This window comes from Leptopilina heterotoma, unplaced genomic scaffold (assembly GCF_015476425.1).
Source record: "Leptopilina heterotoma isolate Lh14 unplaced genomic scaffold, ASM1547642v1 Lhet_66, whole genome shotgun sequence".
NCBI lineage: Eukaryota > Metazoa > Arthropoda > Insecta > Hymenoptera > Figitidae > Leptopilina > Leptopilina heterotoma.
In genome coordinates this window covers 1,463,455-1,488,274 of record NW_025111153.1, presented here as the reverse complement: position 1 = coordinate 1,488,274, position 24,820 = coordinate 1,463,455, and the positions used below count along the sequence as shown (strand labels likewise).

The window sequence follows — 24,820 nt, the reverse complement described above, 5'->3', positions numbered from 1 at the left end:
CAGATTATCGTAGAAGGAGATAAGAGAAATAGAAGAAGCGTAAATTGGAATCATTTGAGAAAGGGAGAGGTTAATTATCTTTTCAAAATCGAAGAGAAAGAATATTTAAAAAATAATGGAAACATTATTTAAAAGTAATAAATAATTATTTTATGTAACTTAAGCTTTTTTAATTGACCAAATCAGAAAATTTAAATTAAATTTTAAAGAAATATTAATTAAACAAGCATTATTTTATTATTATTTTAAACAATAAAATTCAAAGTATAAACTGAAATAAATTTTAGTAAATACCACAATGATTAATAATTTTTTATCATATTTATAAAAAGAATAAGAATTGAAAATAATTAGTAATTTTTAATACGAACAAATTTTTATTTTCTTACTTGACTGAATTATTATTAATACCAATTGACAATAAATCCACTTTAACAGGATAAAAATAATTTTAAATTACAATTGAAATATTTTTAATTTTGAAACAATAACGATAAACGAACAATAAATTTAGAAAAGTAATGGAAAATTTTCGAAGATATAATTTTAAATGAAATTCAGTTTTTTGAATCGTCATCATCTGAAGATTCGTAGTCAATGAGATTCTCTTTCGGTGTTTCTTTTTGTTCGTTACTGGATGCTACTGAACAAGTGTGGCTCGAAGTTTTTTTATCCATTTCATCAATTTTTCTCTTCTTCTGTGTACTTTTTTTATTATCCTTATTGTCGTTTTTGTTTTCATATTTACCGTCTTCAATTTCCTCTGAGTCTATATTGCTATCAACAAATAATCTGATAAATAAAAAGTTACATCTACGTTTCTCTAAATATTAGCTTTTGTCATATGTCAATTTAAAATAACGTAAAAGAGAAAAAATGTATATCTTCTATTTTTTAAAGAAAAATATTGTATTTAAACCTAAAAAAAAATTTAGTACACCCTCTCATATTATAAGACTTAAAATAATTTAATTTAAAATATTAAATTATTTAATTTTTTAAAAGATTCTATTTTTAATTATTAATTACTTGGAATTTCTACTGTTTCCACTTCTCTTCTGACTTCTTCTTTTGCGATCCTTGGAAAGTTTTTGCCTTTTACTGTCTTGAACTTTATCGTTTTTTAATTCACTTTGAGAATCTGAAGATTTATGTTTTCGTTTTCTTCCTGCAATTTCTACGACATCAGTAGCAACTCGAATGTTTTGTTCACTTTTTCCTGTTAATCAAAAATAGTTTTTTAAAATTTAATAACTTAATGTAATTGTTAAAAAAATATTGTATTCTTTGTGAAATATATTTCATTGTTCAATTACTTTTATTTAATTATTTAAATATTTAAATACATTACTGACATTTATTAAAGTTATTATTAGCATTAAAAAATAATTTTTAATTAATTAATTTATTTGAATTATTATTTTAGAAGTGAAATATTTTATAGAATTTATTATAATATTAATTTTTAAATATATTATGACAAGCAATATCCATTTGTTATATTTATTTGAAAATATAGTTATAAAAATAAGTAATGTAAACCAAAATAAATATTAGAACAATAAGCATTTAAAGTTTAATTTATTTACCAATTGAATCAGATTGGGATTCATTTTTAGATGCTGTGCTGATAACGCTGCTGCTTTCGGAAACATCTTCATATTCTTCATTATCAGAATCTTCATCTTGGGAGTCACATTCTTCCATTGAGTGATTCGATTCTGCATTCCGTGATTTCTCTGCATGTCTTTCTGAACCTAAATTCCTTTGCTTTCGATTTAAATTTTCATTTGCATTTGACTTTGCATCACCTTTTCGTTCCAAATTTTTAGATTTACTTTCTGCATCATTGGATAATGCTTTTCGTTCTAGAAATATGAAATTTTAATTTATAATTTTTTATAATTATTTATTTATTGTTTTATTACTGTTTATTTATTATTTTATTAATTGTTTATAAACATTATATTATTTATTGCAATTAATTATTATAGGTATTTGTAGTAGAATTAGAATAGCTCGATTTATAATTCTTGCAGTATTCTTTAATACATATTATTAATGTTAATTATTGATTTAAATATTTTTTATTTCATTTATGTATCCAAAACAATTTTAAAAATTATAAATAAATAAAATTTACGGAAGAGTATTTTTTTATTAATTTCAGAAAAAATATTGTGAATTAACTAGTTATTAAAAATAATTTTAATACTCATTGATTTAATTTTCTAGCCTTACTTTTCTCATTCGATGATTGTTTGGCACATCCGGAACAATGTGGAGCCATTTTTAGTTTTAATTTTACTTTAATTTATAATTTTAATTTTTCACAGAGAATTTAAGAAATTTTGCACTTGGAATTTAAAATTTGAATGTGATTACGTCACTTAATTTTGTTATTTTAATATTCGAAATAATATAAGAAATTTTCCGAAATCATATTATACAGATGTCATGTTGTGTATGTCAAAACAATTGAAATATTTTTAATTATTCTAACGACTTCATGTAATCTGAGCTCGATCTCAAAAAAATGACTGACAAATTTTAACTTCAGATTGAGCTTGAAAATTAAATTCAAAAATCTATAAGGAATTTATTGTTTAAATTTTTAATTTAAAAAGGGTGAAACAAAAAACATTTTATTAATTCTTCATAAGTTAGAGACTCACAATTATTTTTTTGTATATAAAATTGAACGTATAAAACATAATTTTATTCAATACTCCAACAATGAGTGATTGACAGACTTATTTTCAATTACAATTAATAACAATAAAACTTTATAATAATTCTTTATTTATTATTATTATATTAATTTATATTTAGTTTTTTAAGTATTTTATATTTCAATTTTTTAACAACAATTTTTAAGCTGAGAATCGTGAAAATGTAAAGAATTAAAAATAAGATTCTTGATTCTTTTTTAAACTAAACAATATTTACACGAATTCGTATCGAATTTTTAAATAATTTTTTTTAGAAATTTCGCTAGGTATACGATAGTAATTCTGCACGCAATGTTTGTTCTACATTTTTTAAAAATAATTTCTGACCACTTTTTTGAATAAATTTTGTACAAAATTCTTTTGGAAATGTGGTTGGAAATTATTTTTAAAAAAACTTACAGCCAATATTACATGCAGAATTACTATCTAAATTCTAGCGGAATTTTTACGAAAAATTATAAAAATTTCTTAGAATTTTGCAGGAATTTTGTACAAAATTTAAAAATGTAAATGAAATTCAAATATTTTTTAAAATAATTGTTATCAAAATTAATATACTACTAAGAGATAATTGTTTGTTCAGGGACACTTTAAGACATTAAAAAGTGGACAAAAAGCTGTTAATAGTAATAATTTTATAAAAAAAAATTTATGATTTTTGTGTTTTGTCAAAGAATAAAAATTTTTGGTTTTCTGCTATTAACAGAATATGTTCATAGTCTATGTCATTTCTATGTGAGAGTAATGTTAATACCAGCACTTTACCTTAAGTTATTGTAAATAAATAATTTGTTTACAAGAATTGTTTATAACTTTGTTAAAAATACTTAGAATTAAATTTAAGTTTCAAGATACATGAACCTAATAAAAAAACGATATTAAAAGAAAAAACTGTTTTTTTATATTCAATTGCTGTTAAAATGTAATTTGTTTACAACAATTGTTTATAATTTAATTGAAAAATATTAGTAGGTAAGTTAAAGTTTCAAGATTCATTAATTCTATAGAAAAAAATAGTACAGGAAAAAACGAAGTTTTTACATGTTTACTTGTTGTTAATTTGAAATTTGTTTATAATAATTGTTTATAAAGCTGTTAAATAATTGTGGTTAATCATTTTTACCTCCAAGATTCATTAAAAGAACAGTAGAAAAGTCGGTGGAAGAAGACACTATTTTTCAGCTTCAATGATTGTCAATTCTTAATATGTTTATATAATTGTTTATAACACTGTTAAATAATAATGTTAAACAATTTTCATCCTCAACATTAATTGCAACTATCAAAATAAGAGCGATATATAAAAAAATTTTTTTTTTCAATATTTGTGACTTTAAAAAAATAATTTCTTTATAAAAATTGTTTAAAATATTGTTAACCCTCCGTCACACACCTAGGGAGGGATTCCCTCTACGGTTTCAGTATTTTTTAAATAACTTTTGTTTTCCTCATTGCAAAATAAAATCAGTTTCTATACCTTTCGACAATTTATTCCTCAGCAAATTTCTAATAAAACATTTAGTTTAAACATAATTAATATTTAATTATGAAGCTTCAAAGCCAGAAAAAACTGGAAAAAGTGAGGTTATGTTAAATAAAAAAATCAAGTTTTCAAAACATTTTTGTTCCACTGTTGGTTAATGACAAAATTATATTATAAATATAATTAAAATATGAATTGTTTAATGATTTTTTTGCTTATTTGTTAATGTTACATTATTTTTACATGTCAAGTGGAATTCCTTCGAAGATGTGCATTCGTGTAATTAATTTTTATTTTTGAGACAGAAAATTAATTTTATTAATTTTATATGTAATTTAGAATAATTTACTATATATTTGTAAGTTTGTGTTAAAACTAAATTTTTGTTGATTCCTTTGTTTATGTTGGAATGTTGCTTATTTTACAATGTTGTGAGGGATTCCCTCTAAACGTGTGTAAAGTCGTAATTTTTTCTCATGTGTGTGACGGAGGGTTAAATTAGTTATAGTGATATAATTTTATCATAAATGTTATTTGTATACTAATTTTAGTCATTTGTGGTGAGAAAATGTGTCTAGAATTTATTTTTCTGACTATTCAAAATTTTAGATATTTTGTCTGTAATAGATTTGGATAGGGCTATACCTTAAGTGGGGACTAGTTCCTCCCCCCTTCTATTAATTAATGGTCTTCATGACTAATTATAAAAGATAGCGTTAGAGCTTTACCAACAGGTCTCGCGATTACTGAATAATAATTGTATTGCTTTGTTTCGAATATACCTAAATGTGTTTTTGTTAACTTTGGTGTTTAATTTATTTTATGCCCACGACCATCCTTACATGTCGGACATTTTTGAGCCGCCATTCTGAATTTCGAAAGAATTAAAATTTCTAGCAATGCTTAAATGAAGGGACGCGATATTTTGTCAGTCAAAATTTTTCCTGAAGCGATTTCCAATGAAAAATATAGTTTTAATGAAAGAAAAACCAAAAAATTTTGTGTTTTTTTTGTTTAAACAATCATAACTTTTAATCCGTAAGTCAAAAGTTAAATTTTCTTGCAGATTCTGAAAGAGGACGATAAAATACAGAAACACAACGTGCAATTTTTTTTTATCCGACCATCTTTGAAAATGGTAAGTGCAAATGTGAAGGGAAAAAATGGACTTTTGGGACTAAATGGGTTAATAGTGTCGATATTAGAATTCGCTATTCTCCATTTAGAGATTTTTAAGATTCAAAATTAATTTACAAAGGACCCCGCACAATCATATGAGAAATCTGGCCCTGGTCAGAATTGTCTGAAATAATTTTTGATCAGGATATTAAAAAGTAATTATTTTTAAAGTTACAGACAATTCTGACCGGGTCCGGATTTTCCATATAATTGTGCGGGGTCCTTTATTTGTTTTAAAGTTTGACTTCGAGTAGCCTTATTCCTGCGAGCGGGGCTCTGCACGAGCTGACTTATATTTCCCTAGCTACTCGTGAGTCTTCATATGGAGAGCCTGTTCAATCATGGACGTAAGAAATATAGGGACATGGCATATAGATGCGGGGGGATACTTTGCAGTCCGTAAGGGGAGGCGTTGGCGAATTGCTAATTGGTTAAGAAAATGTACGTGTTATATGGCAATTGGCGCCTGCGCATTAAGTCTACCAATAGGGAATCGACCAACGTAGCGTTTTCCCTTCCGATCTGCCAACGTACCCCCCTCGCCCATACTTTGACTTTGAGGCCTGTCCCTATATTTCTTATGTCCATGTGTTCAATAAATTAAATTTGGGCGGCCAAACAGGTACGGTGACGGCGTCTACAACCTCCTCGGAGGCTGCGGATTCGAGGGCCTAAAACTCTGAAGCATCAGGTCAGTCTATCCCAGTGGCTGTCCCATCCGTTCTTTCGGGATCTGATTTTAATACGGTCTTGGGTGAGAGTGAGGATTCAGGAGCTGAAGCAAAGTCCCCAAACCTCGAATTCCTCGAGTGTTGTTACTGGGTCGAAGAGAAAGAGCGGTCTGGATGCGTCACCCTTGGAAAAAGAAGTTGTAAAATGGCCAAAGTCGGTCCAACAGGGCACCAGGAAAGATGGTTACAATGTTGGGTTAACAATGGCTCAAAGGACGAATCCTCTGACTACGCGACGGTGGCCTACAGCGACGGCTATCCTGATATGGTGCTTACGAGAGCAGTTTAGACTTCTTAGTAGAGCTCGCAATCCCTCAGAGCGGGATCCCACACTATTTATTGAATCCAACATACTTATAAAAAAGGAGCGGAATCCCGCGGGATTTCTAACGGTCAGGGAAAAGTCAGGGAATGTTCGTCTTACAAAGAATGCCCAATATGTATTTTATATTATATGTATTTATATATTAATAAATTTCCTATTTTAAAAGTCTGACTTCATATTCGTCATTAACGAAAAACCCCCAAAAAAAACCCTGAATAACACGTTTAAATCGAATTCCATCATTATTTTAAAAAATTTCCGCCATGTTGGATCCGCCTTTGTGAATTTTAAAAATCTGACTTCAGATTTGTGATCAGCGACCCCAAAAACTCCCGAGTAAAAAGTTTTAAGTGAATTTCATCAATTTAAACAAATTTACGCCATATTGGATCCGCTATTGTTAATTTTAAATATCTGACTTGAGATTTGTAATTAAAGACCCCAAAAGTCCTGACTAAGAACTTTCAAGTGAATTTGATTAATTTGAAAAAATAAGTCCGCCATATTAGATCCGCCATTTTGAATTTTGAAAATCTGACTTCATATTAGTCATCAGCGACCCCAAAAACCCCCGAGTAACAAGTTTCAAGTGAATTTGATCAATTTTAAAAAAAGTCGTCCGCCATATTGGATTCGCCATTTTGAATTTTGAAAATATGAAAAATCGGACTTCAGATTCTTAATCAGTGTACCTGAAAACCTAACCAGTGTACATACCTAAAGTGTACTTGGTTTTTAAATTCCTTGACTAGAAAAATGTATGCTTCAAACGGTTAATGACTATTACACCAACTAATGTGGAATCTGAACGAGCATTTTCTGCCGCAGGATATCTTTGTAATAAACTTAGAAGTAGTTTAGCAGATAAAACCATCGATACTCTTTGTTTCTTAACCCGTTGACTGTCGCTGACGCATATATGCGCAAAACTAAACTGGACAAAAGTGATCATGACGCATATATGCGCAACTTAAAAAAGGTGATTAAAAACTTCTTAAATGTTCCTGACACCGGTTACTCGGGGGTTTTCGAGGTCGCTGATTACGAATATGACATTAGTTTTCGAAAATTCAAAATGGTGGATTCAATATGGCCGACAACAAAATAAAAAAATTGATCAGATTGACTTGGAACGTAATACTCAGAAGTTTTTGGGGTCGCTGATTACGAATTTGACATCAGTTTTTCGAAATTCAAAATGGTGGATCCAAGATGGCGGAAATCTTTTCTAAATTCGTCGAATTTGCTTGAAACTGAATACTCGGGGCTTTTAGGGTCGCTGATTACGAATCTGATATTAGTTTTTCAGGGTATTTAACGAAATTTGATTTTACCAAAAATTATCATACTGATGTCAGATTAACAAGTTTCAAACAAATTCAATAAATTTTAAAAAATTTCCGCCATATTGAACCAGATATTTTGAATTATAAAAAACTAATTTCAGATTCGTAATCAGCGACCCTGAAAACCCCCAAGTATTCAGTTTTGAGCTAACCTGATCAATTTTTTATTTCATTGTCCGCCATATTAGATCCGCCATTTTGAATTTTGGAAAACTAATGTCAGATTCGTAATCAGCGACCCTTAAAACCCTCGAGTAACAAGTTTCAAGCAAATTCGACGAATTTTGAAACAATTTCCGCCATCTTGGATCCGCCATTTTGAATTTTAAAAAACTGATGTCAGATTCGTAATCAGCGACCCCAGAAACCTTAGGGTACCAAGTTTCATAAAAATCCATTAAAAATTTTTTCAATACACTTTTGGCCCAAACAGTGGAAAGAGGGACCGCAAAAAGTGCCCGTTTTTTGTACATCGACAATTATCACAAAACGTAAGTAAAAAAATTCGGCCAAAAATCTTCTTAATCTGCGTGAAAATTGTAGTTGATCATAATTCTTGGTTTTTATTTAAGGGTAGCCAAACTCCTAATTCAACCCTCTAAATATTTACAAATTATGAAATTCATACCACCATAAATTCAACAAAAATAATTAATTATCAACGGTAAAACTGATAAATAACTAAAATAAAAAATCCATTTTATAAAAAAACAATCTCAATTACCTTAAGATCCTCAAAATGCTTTTCAACCCCCAAAAAACTACCCCTATTTGAAAAATTGACCAAAATAAACACAAAAAAAATTATTACTCTCCAAAATCTTCATCAAAATTATAAATAAAATTAATTAACTAGTGAGACTTAATTTCCTTGCTAATGTAGATTAATCCACCCTTCAAAAACTACCCCTAATTAAAAAAATTTACCACATTACACATTTAAAAAATTATTACTCCGCAAAATCTTCACGAAAATTATAAATAAAATCAACTAACTAGTCAGACTTTAATTCCAGGCTAGAGTTAATCAATCAACCCCAAAAAACTACCCCTTATTGAAAATTTTATTATATTCCACATTTAAAAAATTAATACTCCGCAAAATCTTGACGAAAATTATAAATAAAATCAACTGATCAGCCAGACTTTTATTCCATGGTAGAATTAATCAATCAACCCCCAAAAACTACCCCTAATTGAAATTTTACCATAATACACATTTAAAAAATTATTAATGCGCAAAATCTTCACTAAAATTATAAATAAAATCAACTGACAAGCCAGACTTTAATTCCATTGTAGAATTAAGCAATAAACCCCCAAAAACTACCCCTAATTGAAAATTTTACCATATTACACATTTAAAAAATTATTAATGCGCAAAATCTTCACGAAAATTAAGAATAGAATCAACTAACTAGCCAGACTTAATTTACTTGCTAAAGTATATTAATTAACCCCTTAAAAACTACCCTTAATTAAAAAATTTACCATATTACACATTTAAAAAAATTTTACTTCTCAAAATCTTCACAAAAATTATAAATAAAATCAACTGGAAAGCCAGACTTTAATTCTATGGTAGAATTAATCAATCATCCTCTAAAAACTACCCCTAATTGAAATTTAACCATTTTACACATTAAGAAAAATTTTACTCTTCAAAATCTTCACGAAAATTATAAATAAAATTAACTAACTAGCCAGACTTTAATTCCATGTTAGAGTTAATCAATCAACCCCAAAAAACTACCCCTTATTAAAAATTTTACCATATCACACATTTAAAAACTTTTTCCTCCGCAAAATGTTCACAAAAATTATGAATAAAATCAACTAACTAGCCTGACTTGATTTACTTGCTAAAGTAGATTAATCAGCCCCTCAAAAACTACCCCTAATTAAATAATTCACCATATTACACATTTAAAAAATTTCTTTTACACAAAATCTTCACGAAAATTATAAATAGAATCAAGTAACTAGCCAGACTTTAATTCCCTGCTAGAGTTAATCAATCAACCCCAAAAAACTACCCCTTATTAAAAATTCTACCATATTACACATTTAGAAACTTTTTACTCCGCAAAATCTTCACGAAAATTATGAATAAAATCAACTAACTAGCCTGACTTGATTTACTTGCTAAAGTGAATTAATCAACCCCCCAAAAACTACCCCTAATTGAAATTTTACCATATTACACATTTAAAAAATTTTACTCCGCAAAATCTTCACATTTAAAAAATAATTACTCTGAAAAATATTCACTAGTTAGTCGATAAAATTTATAATTTTTGTGAAAAGATTGATGAGTAATGATTTTTTAAATGTGTAATATGGTAAAATTTCAATTAGTGGTAGTTTTTGGAGGGTTGATTAATCTACTTTAGCAAGTAATTTAAGTCTGGCGAATTAGTTGATTTTCTTTATAATTCTCGTGAAGATTTTGCGGAGTAAAATTTTTTTAAATGTGTAATATGGTAAATTTTTTAATTAGGGGTAGTTTTTAAAGAGTTGCTTAATCTACTTTTCCAAGTTAATTAAGTATGGCTAGTTATAGATTTTATTTATGATATTCGTGAAGATTTAGCGGAATAAAGATTTTTATATGTGTAATATGGTAAAATTTTCAATTAGGGGTAGTTTCTGGGGGTTGATTGATTAACTGTAGCATGGAATTAAAGTCTGGCTAGTTAGTTGATTTTATTTATAATTTTGGTAAAGATTTTGCGGAGTAATAATTTTTTTAATATGTATTGTGGTATTTTTTTCAATTAGGGGTAGTTTTTAAGGGGTGGATTTATCTACTTTAGCAAGAAAATTAAGTCTCACTAGTTAATTGATTTTATTTATATTTTTGATGAAGATTTTGGAAAGTAATAATTTTTTTTTGTTTATTTTGGTCAATTTATCAATTAGGGGTAGTTTTTGGGGGTTGATTGATCTTCTATAGCATGGAATTAAATTCTGGCTAGTTAGTTGATTTTATTTATTATTTTTGTGAAGATTTTACGGAGTAAAATTTTTTTAAATGTGTAATATGGTAAAATTTTCAATTAGGGGTAGTTTTTGGATGTTGATTAATTAACTGTAGCATGGAATTAAAGTTTGGCTAGTTAGTTGATTTTATTCCTAATTTTCGTGAAGATCTTGCGCAGTAATAATTTTTAAAATGTGTAATATGGTAAAATTTCAATTAAGGGTAGTTTTTGGGGGTTGATTGATTAATTGTACCATGATTGACATCATGGATATGTTCGGTAGACCTTGTCGTGGTGGCGGGGCTTTCAACTAAAGGACAACTAAACAGCAAGAAAAAATGAATTCAAAAAATTCTGAGAAGGTACCCCATGTGAGCAGGCCGGAAACGGGAAATCTCACCATCGGTCCCAGGACCGATGCTCAAGTGCGCGCGGATTGTGGGGGCGCACAATTTCTTGCAGTGCCACGAGTGATCGTGGAAAGGGTAGATCCACAGAACATCGTAGAAAATAAAAAAACGAGGAAAGGAAGCACGTCGAGCCTTCTGAGTGTGTCAAGCTGCAGTAGCGGAAAAACCGTTCATAGCGCTATCCACTCAGAAGTAGACGACGAGGCGATAGAAGAGACTCGCGAGATATGCTTGCGGCTCAGAAAGGAGGAGGCGACTTGTCTCGAAAAAATGGAGTTGGAGGTCGCAAAGATGATAAAATCTTGCGACATTCAGAAGACCGTCAATAGGACGGTAAAGGATGGACTCAAGATCATCGACGTCCTGCTAAAGGAGGCAAGGGCAAAGCATGCCGCGGCCGATGAGTCGGACTTCGATTTGGCATGCGTTCTGAGCGGTGCGGAATGCAACCGCAAGGACCGTAAGAAAGAGAGAGAGCGTTTCTATAGGCGTAATCTCAAAAGCGTCTTAAGAGATGCTCAGAAACGGAAGAGAGAGGGTGACAGTCCAGAAGAGACTCGAACCAAAACCGATAAGAGGAAGAAGGAGGAAGCTCCTCCTATGGAAACGGAAGTACCAGATCCAAAGATTCCTCAATTGGAAAGAATTGGGTCAAAAAGATCCACAGTTCTAATCCGAGTCGGTGAAGGATTGACGTATGCTGACGTTCTGGGTAAGCTTCGCAAAGAGGTCAACCCAGAGGACAGCCATACGAGAATAGTAGCAGCAAAAGCTACAAACAAGGGGGACCTTCTGATTAAGTTCAGAGGAGACTCCGATAAGGACGCTTTCACCGCTGAGGTCACCAAGGCGGTTGGAAGCATGGGTAAGGTGCAGTCATTGGATCGAAGAGTTACACTCGAGATCCGTGATTTGGATTGCCTTACCCAAGAAGCTGAGGTGCAACAAGTGTTGTCTGAAGCAATGGGTAAGCCAGTAAACAGGAGAGTGACGGTCTTAGGACCCAACCGCCGAGGGATGAAGCTCGCGGTTGTAGTCACCAACCTGGAAGAGGCGAACAGGCTGGAGAAATTGGGACACGTAAAAATTGGTTTTATGTGTTGCCCAATCAAAAGAAGAGTAATGGTCGTCCGGTGTCATCGATGCCTGGGATACGGCCATATTGCAGCCAAATGCCAGAAGGAGGACAGATCGGCTGCGTGCTTTAAGTGCGGTGAGGCCGGTCACAGGTTCTCCAACTGTAAAAACAACTCAAGTTGCTTTTTGTGCAAGGAAAAGATTGGCAATAAGGTGTCAACCACCCATATTGCAGGCAGCGGAGGATGCGGAGTCTTCAGGACGGCCCTTGAGGAGGCGAAGAAGACTCTCGCAAGAACTAAAAGCAAATAAGAAGTATTAAAAGGAGCCAAAAAGCGTGATTTAAACAGCTTTTAATTTGCTTGTTTGTTTTTTATTAATTTATTTTGTGATTTATTTGTCCTTATACATTTTTTTGTTTAATTTGTTTTGTGTTTTTTATTCGTCTTTAAACAGTTTTATCTTTTCAACATTATATACGTGTTTACTTTTTTTTCTTTTCTTTTTTATATCCGTTTACAATTTTATCTTTTGACTTTTTACACTTCTTAAAATATTTGTTTTTTTATTATTTTTGTGCTGTGAATTCCGCTTGGACTTTGTAATAGTTTTAATCATTTTTTTAACTACGAACGCAGGAGGACCGCAGAGAAAGGGAGAAGGTCGCATTAGCGACAGAGTTGGAGCGCCACCCTCGAAGGCTAAAGTCTTACGACAGTTCCGAGGGAGGGTAAAGGGCTCCAGAAGAAGGGTTACGGGTTTTAGTGGGTCGGGCTGGTAGTAGGTCGCCAGTTTATTAAATTTATTATAACATTTATGTATTTATCTTTTTTTTTAATATTTCCTTTTGTTTCATTGTACCAACCCCACATAACCTTGGAGTGCGGAATCCAAGGTATCTGTAGGCAGATTTCCCAAAAGTCCCTAAGCAAAAAAAAAAAAAAAAAAAAAAAAAAAAAAAAAAAAAAAAAAAAAAGTCTCACTAGTTAATTGATTTTATTTATATTTTTGATGAAGATTTTGGAAAGTAATAATTTTTTTTTGTTTATTTTGGTCAATTTATCAATTAGGGGTAGTTTTTGGGGGTTGATTGATCTTCTATAGCATGGAATTAAATTCTGGCTAGTTAGTTGATTTTATTTATTATTTTTGTGAAGATTTTACGGAGTAAAATTTTTTTAAATGTGTAATATGGTAAAATTTTCAATTAGGGGTAGTTTTTGGATGTTGATTAATTAACTGTAGCATGGAATTAAAGTTTGGCTAGTTAGTTGATTTTATTCCTAATTTTCGTGAAGATCTTGCGCAGTAATAATTTTTAAAATGTGTAATATGGTAAAATTTCAATTAAGGGTAGTTTTTGGGGGTTGATTGATTAATTGTACCATGGAATTAAAGTCTGGCTGATCAGTTGATTTTATTTATAATTTTCGTCAAGATTTTGCGCAGTAATAATTTTTTTAATGTGTTATATGGTAAAATTTCAATTAGGGGTAGTTTTTGGGGGTTGATTGATTAATTCTACCATGGAATAAAAGTCTGGCTAGTTAGTTGATTTTATTTATAATTTTTGTTAAGATTTTGCGAAGTAAAAATTTTTTAAATGTATAATATAGTAAAATTTTCAATTAGGGGTAGTTTTTGGGGGTTGATTGATTAATTCTACCATGGAATTAAAGTCTTGCTGGTTAGTTGATTTTATTTATAATTTTCGTCAAGATTTTGCGGAGTAATAATTTTTTAAATGTGGAATATAATAAAATTTTTAATAAGGGGTAGTTTTTTGGGGTTGATTGATTAACTCTAGCATGGAATTAAAGTCTGACTAGTTAGTTGATTTTATTTATAATTTTCGTGAAGATTTTGCGGAGTAATAATTTTTTTGTGTTTATTTTGGTCAATTTTTCAAATAGGGGTAGTTTTTTGGGGGTTGAAAAGCATTTTGAGGATGTTTAGGTAATTTAGAATGTTTTTTTATGAAATGGATTTTTTATTTTCGTTATTTATCAGTTTTACCGTTAATAATTAATTATTTTTGTTGAATTTATGGTGGTATGAATTTCATAATTTGTCAATTTTTAGAGGGTTGAATTACGAGTTTGGCTACCCTTAAATAAAAACCAAAAATTATGATCAACTACAATTTTCACGCAGATTAAGAAGATTTTTGGTCGAATTTTTTTACTTACGTTTTGTGATAATTGTCGATGTACAAAAAACGGGCAAAAAACAGGCATTTTTTGCGGTTCCTCTTTCGTTGACAACCAAGGGGTTAAAATCTTATTTTCAGAATGAAAATTAGAAACTTCCATTTAATGGAAAAATTTATGTTAATTTAAAAATACTTAATTTACATTCAAACTTAGTTTAACAAGTGAAATTGTGGAATAATAAAAAATTTCTTTATAGACATAGCCAAACTTATATAACAATTTCTTCGAAAATAGGATTTCAATAGTTTAAAAAAATTTTTAAATAAAAATTTAGATTTCAAATTGGTTCTAAGTCATTGTAACAATGTATTCAATTGAATAAATAAAACGTTTCAATAAAATTTTTTCTAATAATTATTAAAAAATTAGAATATAGCTAATAACATAAAATTTTGCGGGATCCCGCAGGATTGAGAGTTATCCCGCATTCTAGTCCCGCGGGATTGACGTTAGTGTGGGATTGCAAGCCCTACTTCTTAGGAAAGCCATTGTAAGGAGCCGGTTGATCGGTGGTCGAAGTTTGAGGCCTCTTTCTGCAGAGGAGAAGTCTTTAACTTTATTGCGTCTTACCCAATTGATACATAGATCATGCAATGCGTAGCAGAGCTTAGGCCCTAATAAGAAGCAAAGTTAAAAGTCAGTGGGATTAACTTTCCACAGGCTGAATATCGGTTTCGAAGGCAGTTGGCTAATAGGATCGTGACTGCCGATAGGGTCAGATCGGTCATGGAATCTTTCAGCCCTTACAAGTCTCCCGGTTTTTCCTCTCCTTTTACAAAGGGCTATAGATAGAAAACGATGTGGGACCATTGGTGAGGTTTTCCAGGGCGAGTCTGTCTCTGGAAAATGTCGCAAAAGCGTGGAGGGGTACGAAAGTTGTATTTATACTTAAAGCGGGCAAAAACAGGTACACCTTACCAAATGATTTCTATCCTATTAGCCTTACATCGTATATCCTAAAATTAGTTGAAAGACAGGTGATAAATACATATAACCGCAGTGAGATCTTGAAGCGTTACCCGCTATACAAAAGTCAATATGTGTAAAGAGCGGGATGCTACTCTTTGGTAGTGGATGAACTACTGTGACTCTTCATTGAGGCAAAGTACAATGCAATTGGCTACGCAGACGATATTTTGTTAATTTTTCGTGGTCCCCACCTTGATGTGATACTCGAGGTGGCGCAAGAGGTATTAAATAGATAGTGTAAGAAGGTAGAACTTTCTGTAAATCCTGGAAACACAGAAGCAGTAATCTATACCAGATGGTATAAGCAGAAAGTCTTGTGACCCCTTAAGCTGTCCAGACAAGAGCTTTAATTTACAGAGCAGCCAAAATATCTAGTGGCAATCCTGGATAGTAAACTGTTTTGGAAAAGCACTTAGGGGAGAAGTGCAAAAAACTTACAGTTGCACTTTAGCAATGTAGAAGGGCCATTGGTGGCAACTGGGGTCTTAAACCGGATACACTATTGTGGATCTATGAAGCAATTCTTCTCTCTAGGCTGACCTATGCTTGGGTGGACTGGTAAAGTAAATTCGAATTAAAAACATTACAAACAAGATTGGAGGGGATTAGGAGGAATTAAACTGGGTTACAAAAAAATGTTGATGTAGTGTTAGATTTAAGTATTTCAAAATAGCAGATTTAAAATTTTCAAAATTAGTAATTTTTTTACACTTTAGACGCCATATTAAATTCGCCATTTTTAATTTTTTAAATATAATTTTGATATGTTGTTAACGTCTTCAGAAACCCCCAAATAACAAATTCCAAGCAAATCCAATTATGCAAATCGATTTTTACTATGATATCACTATCCCAGCTATTTTAAATATTTGAGGTAGCTCATTGACGTTCTCATTGAGGTTCTCATTATAAAAATAGGTTTTCCTTGATTATTAATTATCTTTCAATTCTAGGCCTTAAAGTTGATTATTTAATCTTTCATTTGAGCCCTTTTAAAGATTTTTATCATATTGCGTTTTTATTTTACAAAGCTTCAAACGGAGCTAAAAATAACGAATTTTTTAAAATAAATTCTTAAAAAATTACGCTAAGTATTAAGAAAGAATTCCTCCAGTGGTCTATTTAAAAAAACAATTCAGAGCAAACATTACGTGAGGGATTCTTTTCGAATTCTTATCAAAAATTTTTAACCTTACAATATTCGTACAGAAAAGTAATAAAAAATTTTTTTTAAAAGCTTAGAGCAAACATTACTTGAATTACTGCACAAGTTACTTTTGATATTTTTTTCGAACTTACTTGCGGAATTCCTTTCGAATTCCCGGGGGATTTTTTAAAAAGATTAGATAGCAATTCGCGCGAATACTCTTTGAGTCTCGTACAGAAAAATATTCCAATTTCCAAAAAAAATTTACAGCAAAATTTACGTGCAGAATTTCTTTCGAATTTTTAAAAAAATAACTAAAAAAATTATTCATTAATTTGACACGAATATTGCACAATATTTGTTTGGAAAAGTAATTCAATTTTTAAGAAAAAAATGTATAGCAAAATTTACGTGCAGAATTGTTTTGGAATTCCTAGCAGCATATTTAAGAAAATCTACTAAAAGAATTCGTTAGTAATTCACACGAATATTATACAAAATTTGTACAGAAAAATGGTCAAATTTTGAAAGAAAGTTTACAGCAAAAATTACGTGCGAAATTTATTTAAAAAAATTCAAAATTCGTATATTTCACTTTGGACAACATTTTTCCTTAACTATAAAATTATAAAATTGGCTTATAGCCTTCCTGTAAAATCATAAAATTTACTTTTGATCCTTTTTGTTATGCCACCTTTCAAATGAATAAATATTTCTAGTTTTAAAAAGTATATTAGTCATTGAAAAATTTATTTGTTTATTTTCAACGGAAATGGTATATTTTATAGTTGGTTAACCAATTATTGTACATAACAAAGGACTTCAAAATTTATAAAAAAAATTAAAAATGATTATTTATCAATATAAAAAGGAACTTTATTAGACTTCAAAAGTAGGTACCGTATGTTAGAAACTAAAGCCTCCAAAGTATTGTGAATACTTTTTGAAGAAGCAATTAAAATTTCTACTTAAAACTGAAAAAGTAGAACCGTACAAAGAATATCAAGACAAAGAAAAGGCGAAGAACGTAATTCCAAAACAGTAATAAAAACTTGAATTTAAAAATATAATTTATTAAAATTCCATAAAAAACATAAAAATACTACAAAAATTTAATAATTAAATAAATAATATAAAATTTGTAAAGAAAATTTTTATTGCTTATGTCCTTCTTGATTACTTTCGTTAGAATGCTGCAATTCCGTTGAGAAATTATCTCTACTGCCATTTTCGCTATGGTTCTCATGATACTTTTTTGAATCATCTTTTCTAAAAATCGTTGTAGCTGATTTTCTATTTTCAATTGTATCTGTTGTAGAATTATTCGAATCGTTATCATTTTTATTGTCATTTTCTTTCTCATCATCATTTTCTCCATTACCATGATCATTTTCTCCATTATCGACTGGTGACTCCTCATCTTTTTCACATAAATTCGAGTTTCTCCATGGTGTTGGACTTCGATGTCTTCGCATTTTTTTTGAATTTCGCCTGAAATAAATTGTGAATTAAAAGTACAGTAGCCACCATTTTTCTAGGTATAATATAAAAATGTTTATATTAATAAAAAAATGTTTGTTGTATAATTATACAACAAACATTTTTTAAATAATTTAAAAATTTTTAAAAAAATTTTTTTTTAAATAATTATTTTATTTTCCTATTACACTCAGAGAAAAATTTATTTGAAATAACCAAATTTTTGTTGAATAATATAATCAAACAAATATTTATTTAGATTAAACTAATTTTATTTAGAATAATCTAAAAATTAAATTTATTCAACACAATAGAGTATTTGATTCAAACATAATTTTTTCAGAGTGTATTTTTAATAATTATTCAGGGTGTCTACTAACTGGGAAATACCGGGAATAAGCCAGGAATTTTATGCTAATCCGGGAATTTTTTACCAAATTAAAAAAAGATTTAATATTTTAATTTGTTTTTAAAAAATCGCTTTTTATTTCAATTTTTATAGATATTTATATTGTTCTCTAAATTTGAGTTAGTTAAAAATAATTAATTTGATAGTAAAAAATCAGTAACTGATTCAAATATAGTTAATTTAATAATTGATAAATAATATTGAATTTTATAAGCAGTCACATTCTAATGTATTCGTGTTTTTTAGTGCGAAGATTAATAATTAAAATTTCTATTAGTTAAAATTAAAAAAAAAATACACACTTTAAATTTTTCCATAAAATTAAATTTTTGCGAAGTTTTTTTTTTTGAAAATTCTGAAAAATAAGATTTTTGAAATTTTTCAATTCTGTTGCTTCAAGATAATTGAATTTTTATAAACAAGTGATTGAATTTTTTTCAAATAATTGAAATTTCCTTACATTCTATTAAAAATAATAAAATTCTTTCAAAGAATTTTATTTCAATTTTTCGAAAATAATCAAGGAATGTTAGTCACCGTAATTATAATTTTATTTTTAAAAATTTCTTCGCAATATATTCAATTATTTTCATAAATAGTAAAACTTATTGCAGAACTTTAATTATTTTTAATACAATTTTAATCGAATTCATCGAAAAATGTAATTATTCTTAAAAATTTTATTAAAATAAAAAAAAAATTTGTCGAAAGAATTCAATTATTTCTAGAAACTGTAAAAAATTTCTTCTCAAGAATTCAATTATTTCCATATATAGCAAAAATCGTCAAATTTACTAAATTCTTTTGAATAATATTTTTTAAAACAATGCTTCATAAGAATTCAATTATTTTCATAAATTTACATAAAATTCTAAGAAACAATTTAATTATTTTCAAAAGTAATAAAATTCTTCGCAGAAATTCAATTATGTTTAAAATTTTTTTTAAATTCTTCTCAAAGTTTCAATTATCTTTATAAATAATTAAATTGTTCTCCACAATTTAATTATTTTTTAAAATTTTAATAAAATTCTTCGCAAACATTTAATTATTTTCTTATAATAACATTCTTTGGAAGGATTCAATTATTTTTGTAAATAGTAAAATTCTTTGCATAAATTCAATTAGTATCAATACATTTAATTAAAATTGAATTATTCAAATTTTTAATTATAATTATGAACAGATAAGATTGTTTTTTTTAAATTTGAAAAAATTCTTCGTTTAATTCAATTATTTTCCAAAATTTTAATTAAAATTATTTAAAAAAAACATTATTTTTAAAAAATTTAAAGAAACTCGCCAAAAGAATTTTATTATTCATAAAAACTGTAATGAAAATTTTGAAGCCATTTGTAGATTTATTTATGTTCGAAATCAAATAAAAAATTTGATGTGTAGAAAAACCGGGAAAAATTAGGACAAAGCCTGGAAAGAACCGGAAATTTTGTTGAACGAAAATAGTAAACAACCTTATTATTTTATATTATATCATTTTAAATATTCTTTATTTGAATTTATTACTTTAATTTAATTTTATTGATTTTGTTTTTTGTTAAAATATTTCTAAAGTTTTTTTTTATTGTTTATTAAAGATTTGAAAATTTTAAATATACTTTAAACTTACATCGGTTTTCTTGATTGCCTAGCGATTTTAGCTCTCTTTTTTGGTGGCGGTTTTTTTTCAATTTTTTTGTTTTCAACTTTTGAAGTCGATTGATTCACATTTGAAATGGACCTTTTTTTTAAAACATTGGTATTTGTTTCCTTGTGACGTTTTTCAGTTTCTTTCTTGGATGCTCGTTTCTTCGACGATTTCATGATATAATCGTCGAAACTTACAATGCCTCGTCTCATATTCTTTCGACGCCTCCGTTCAGTTACAGTATCTTTCATGTCATTTAACATAATGCCCGGCAATTCCGACGAAACTTCAAGTAAATGACCCGAGTTATCAAGAGGTCTGAGGTAACCTGCATTTACTCCAAAAGAAAGTGCTTCCTTTATGTAGCGTTTCTCCTTTTTCATATCTAGAACAGTTTTTAAATCTCTTTTTAATTTCTTTAATATTTAATATTTAAAAAAAATAATATTTCTGTTCTTTAAAATATTGTTTTATGTTTTTATACAAGAAAAGTGGATAATAATTAAAAGTTGTCCATTAGTTAATTGCATTATAAAATTTTTAATTTATAATTTTTAATATGACTGATTTTATAAACTAAATCGTTTTATTTACAAAAAACATTTTAAATATTTTTATGCGATTTATTCATCAAAAATCTAAAATTTAAATCATCCAAAATTTAAAAGTAGTTAGAAATTGTTTAAATATAAATAAAATTGTATTAAAAAAAAGTTGAATAAAATTATTACCTTCTTTTATGCCATTTTTAATGTAATTATTAATTATTTCCACTAATGATTTTCTTCTCATTAGATTCTTGATTCCCTTTTTCGAATCTGCGGGTTCTTCGAAATCAGAATCATTCGCCGTCGAATCGTTGTCATTGTAAACCGAGCTTGATTTTGATGTCTCTGAATTTCTTGTCTCTGTCACGAAACTGTCATCAGTTAATCTTGAATGCGATTCAGAAGGAGCAAAAGAGAGTTTTCTTATTTTTTGGTTACTTTTTGATTTAGTATTTTTCCGAACTCGACCTTGTCTATTTTTAAAATTAAAATATTTTATTTATAACCCTTTTTGCCATTTCTCAAAATATCTAGCTTCATAGAATTTTCCATTAATGGAGAAAAATAATTTAGAAAACTGTATTAGATAAAAATAAAAACCTTTTAATTTTCACTCCTGGAACTTTAAATCGCTTTGATTTTGAGTTACGCTGATTGTTACGAACTGCTGCTAAATTTCCTAATTTAATGTACAATTTATTTTTTTATTACATTTTTTGGATTAAATTTTAATGGATGAAAAAACTAATATTTTGAAAAAATGCTTCTTACCTAGAAATCCATAAATAATATCGTTTACTTCATTTGTATTTTGTGACTGTACGCGATGTAAAATGCTCGTACGCTTACGATTATGACGAGGACTTAAAGATTTCTTCTCTTCTGATTCGTCTTGTTTCTTCGAATTCGAAATGCGCGTCTTCCCCTGTCCTTTAAATGCTGGCATATTTTGAGGAAGTTATTAGAATTTTTAATTTTAAACAAATAAAAATTTTTGTTGCCAGCGTATCTGATTTTGACAATCACGTAGTTAAACGATAACAATTGAAACTCGTCCGTCGTGAAGTTGATAATAAAAAACAATTATTTCAATATTTAAAATACATTTGAAATTTAATTATTATAGAAATACTAATTAATTAGAAAAATGTGAGGGAATTGAATCTTCTTATGGAAAATTATATTAAAAAACAACTAATCTTAATAATAATATAATTATTGTTATGATAATTTTTTACTCTTTTCGTTATTTATATTTAATTGAGTTTAATTAAAAATTTTAAAAAACAAGTAAATTTACCAAAAGTATTGGAAGCCTTCACTTGAAATTCAAATACATTTTATTTAATTTCTATTTTTGTTTTTTATTACAAAAAAACGTTAATCCTTGCAATCAAGCGAAAACCTTAGACTTAAATTATATTCTTTCTTAAATTGTACAATTGAATAAAAATTTGTTGAAATAAATTTTAACTATATATTTTTTTCCATAAAACATTATTTTTTAATTAATTTTTTTTTATAAATCGTTTTATTTAGCAGAATATTGTTACTTGGTTGTTTTTGAGGTCGCTGATACGAATTCAAGATTATAATTTAAAATTCAAAATAGCGTTTTAAAAGTTGTCATTAAAATTTATTTTAATTATTTTCAATAAAAGAAAATTCCTGAAAAGGACTTATTGAAAATATTTTTTAATCTTGTTAATAAAAGAAAAGTCCTGAAAAGGACTGATTGAATTGATTTTAATTAATTTTAATAAAAGAAAAATCCTGAAAAGAACTCATTTAATTAAAACCTACATAATAATATAATGACAAAACATAAGTGAATAATAAAATTTTAACTATTGTGATGTCTGGAAATATTTTGCATTTAACAGCGAAAACACATTATAAATGACCTAGGTAAAGTTCACAACGTTTGTCATAAACAATTTGAAAAAAACTGTTTTTACTCAGAAACAAATATTTTACGTTTACAAAATTTTCTTTCTTAACTTCTTGTTCAAGAAACATTGTAAACGTTTTATTAAGGGGACCTCGCACCTAAATTTTCAACTATCTGGAAATATACATATTTAAAAAAAAAATTTTTTTAACACTATTTTCAGTCAAAAATCAAGTGCAAAAGAAAAAAAAAATTATATTCTTTTTCTAATACCTACTATTTTTAGCAAAAAAGTTCGAGATAAAAAGAAAAAAAAATTAAGATTTTTTTCTGAAATTTTGATAAATTTATTATAATTATAAAAAGTAAAAGAAAGGGATGACAATTAAAAAAAAATTTATCGCTATCTAGGGGTGTTTTTAGGTTTCCGATTACGAAATTGGAGTCAGAATTCCAAAATTCAAAATGGCGGATGACAATTTTAAAAAAATTTATCGACCCCTCTATCGCTATCTAGGGGTTTTTCAGGTCCAATATTGCGGACGACAATTTAAAAAAAATTTCCAATTATATATTTTATTGCTATCTATGGGTTTTTAAGGTCACAGATTTCGAATCTGAAGTAAAAATTCAAAAAAGCCAATCATATTTTGCAAACAACAATTTTAATAAAATTTTCTAATTTACCCGTCTATAGCTATTGTAGTCGCTGATCACGAATATAAACTTATAATTAAAAATAGCTGATGAATTTGTACATAATTTTCTGATTTTTTTCTAAAAATAAGTATCTTGGTGCTTTCGGGGTCTTTAAAGTCCCTCAATAGGAATGAAAATTTTTATTTTTTAATTATAAATGTCAATCTTAAGAACTTTTTTATGTGACTTGTATAATGCTGACGAAATGAAAACATAGTTGTGGGTTAATTAGATTACAATTAAAGAAATATAGGTACCAACGTTCATTTACAAGTTAGATACAAGTTACAGCGAAAAAGTGTTAAAAACATGTTTAAAAGTAGTTATTATTTTGAAAATAGTAAAATAGCTGGTTTCTTTATTGTCTCGTTTAAATTTGGATAAAATGTGAGTTGGATTGTGAGTACTACTTGCAATATCCTCTGTTCGAAGAGCTGTAATAATATCATTATATCATGTATTTTTAAATATTTCAACTTACGGGCTTCTTTTAAGACCATTACTTCATATTCTGTCCATTTTTCTACTTCTGGCTCTTTACTCTGCTCACACAATTCTTCGATAAATCGATAATTTCTTTTATCGGGAAAGAAACAATACCATTTGTCATTTACTTTTTTCAGCCAAGATCTCGGTACGTATTCAACGGATCTACATCCTTCTTCATTATTATTTATGAATTGAATAATTAAGTGCGTTGTAGTTTCTTTGAAATTTTGCGACCGTTAACTACAGTCAATACTATGCATTTGCGTTTGATTTCTGCAGTTTTAAATGTGATTGATCAAGTAGATTGAGGACCTAGTTTTCTCGTTTTAAATTAGTTTCATGAATGAATCTAATTTGGGATGAGGATAAGTAATTGAGCCTACTAAATTTGTGAGAGGATATTTATTTGAAAATCAGCCAAGAAAGAAAGACTTGACAATAACAGAATGAGTTATAAAAATCTTACTTAAAAAGAGATAACGATTGAACTGGTGTTGAACTCCTGGACGTTATTGATAAGCTTGCGTCACGTCGCTGGTAGGTCTTCTTAAGGGTAGAGCCGATTGTTTACACTAATGAGGTCTAGTTTATTGTTTCTTTGGAGAATTCCGTGTCTCACGTTGTTTCGAAGTTAGTTCTACTGTTTGAAACTTGATTTCCAATGAATACTCTCAACTATTTTACTTTACAATACGATGTACTTGGGTCAGCTTCCAAATTAATACTCTCTGACTTTAATTTACTGGACAATCAACTTCGGTCGGTTTCCAAATGAATACTCTCGGGTTGAACCATTGTGTGTTGGGGTTGACTTTTTTATGCACTAGCTGACGTGTTCCAGGATATTTTTTTTTGTTTCACAGTAACTCAGGTGGTCTTTATTATCCGAAGGTTCGGTATTATTTGGATAAAAAACTGTTTTTTCCCTTTTGCACATGTGTCCTTTTTTACTATTCGACGAATTGATGCGTAAGCGTTGTCACTTTCGCTTTTTTACATTTTTTGAAACATTGTCTTTCTTTCTGGAGTATGACATGCATTGTTCCGAAGAGAAAAATATATGG

At 28.6% G+C, this 24,820-nt stretch overlaps 1 protein-coding gene across 1 annotated transcript; it reads right to left on the bottom strand.

The window, feature by feature from the left end:
* Positions 1-451: 451 nt before the first annotated feature.
* LOC122510055 (uncharacterized protein MAL13P1.304-like) lies at positions 452-21,674 on the bottom strand. Its single transcript, XM_043624450.1, has 8 exons — positions 21,449-21,674; positions 21,278-21,356; positions 20,861-21,150; positions 20,112-20,514; positions 17,777-18,087; positions 1,590-1,868; positions 1,030-1,219; positions 452-777 (listed from the first exon to the last, which is right to left on the bottom strand). Exons 1-8 carry the CDS (start codon positions 21,621-21,623, stop codon positions 558-560), a joined length of 1,947 nt encoding a protein of 648 aa, XP_043480385.1. The 5' UTR covers positions 21,624-21,674; the 3' UTR covers positions 452-557.
* Positions 21,675-24,820: the final 3,146 nt, after the last annotated feature.

What these genes read in the sequence shown, in the direction of transcription:
- LOC122510055 (XM_043624450.1), bottom strand. Translation starts at nt 21,623, where the DNA reads ATGCCAGCATTTAAAGGACAGGGGAAGACGCGCATTTCGAATTCGAAG. An exon ending in CCAGGAGTGAAAATTAAAAG is followed by an intron (nt 21,151 to 21,277) that starts GTTTTTATTTTT and finishes TTTTAAAAATAG; the next exon opens with ACAAGGTCGAGTTCGGAAAA. An exon ending in AGGCAATCAAGAAAACCGAT is followed by an intron (nt 18,088 to 20,111) that starts GTAAGTTTAAAG and finishes AATTTATTTCAG; the next exon opens with GCGAAATTCAAAAAAAATGC.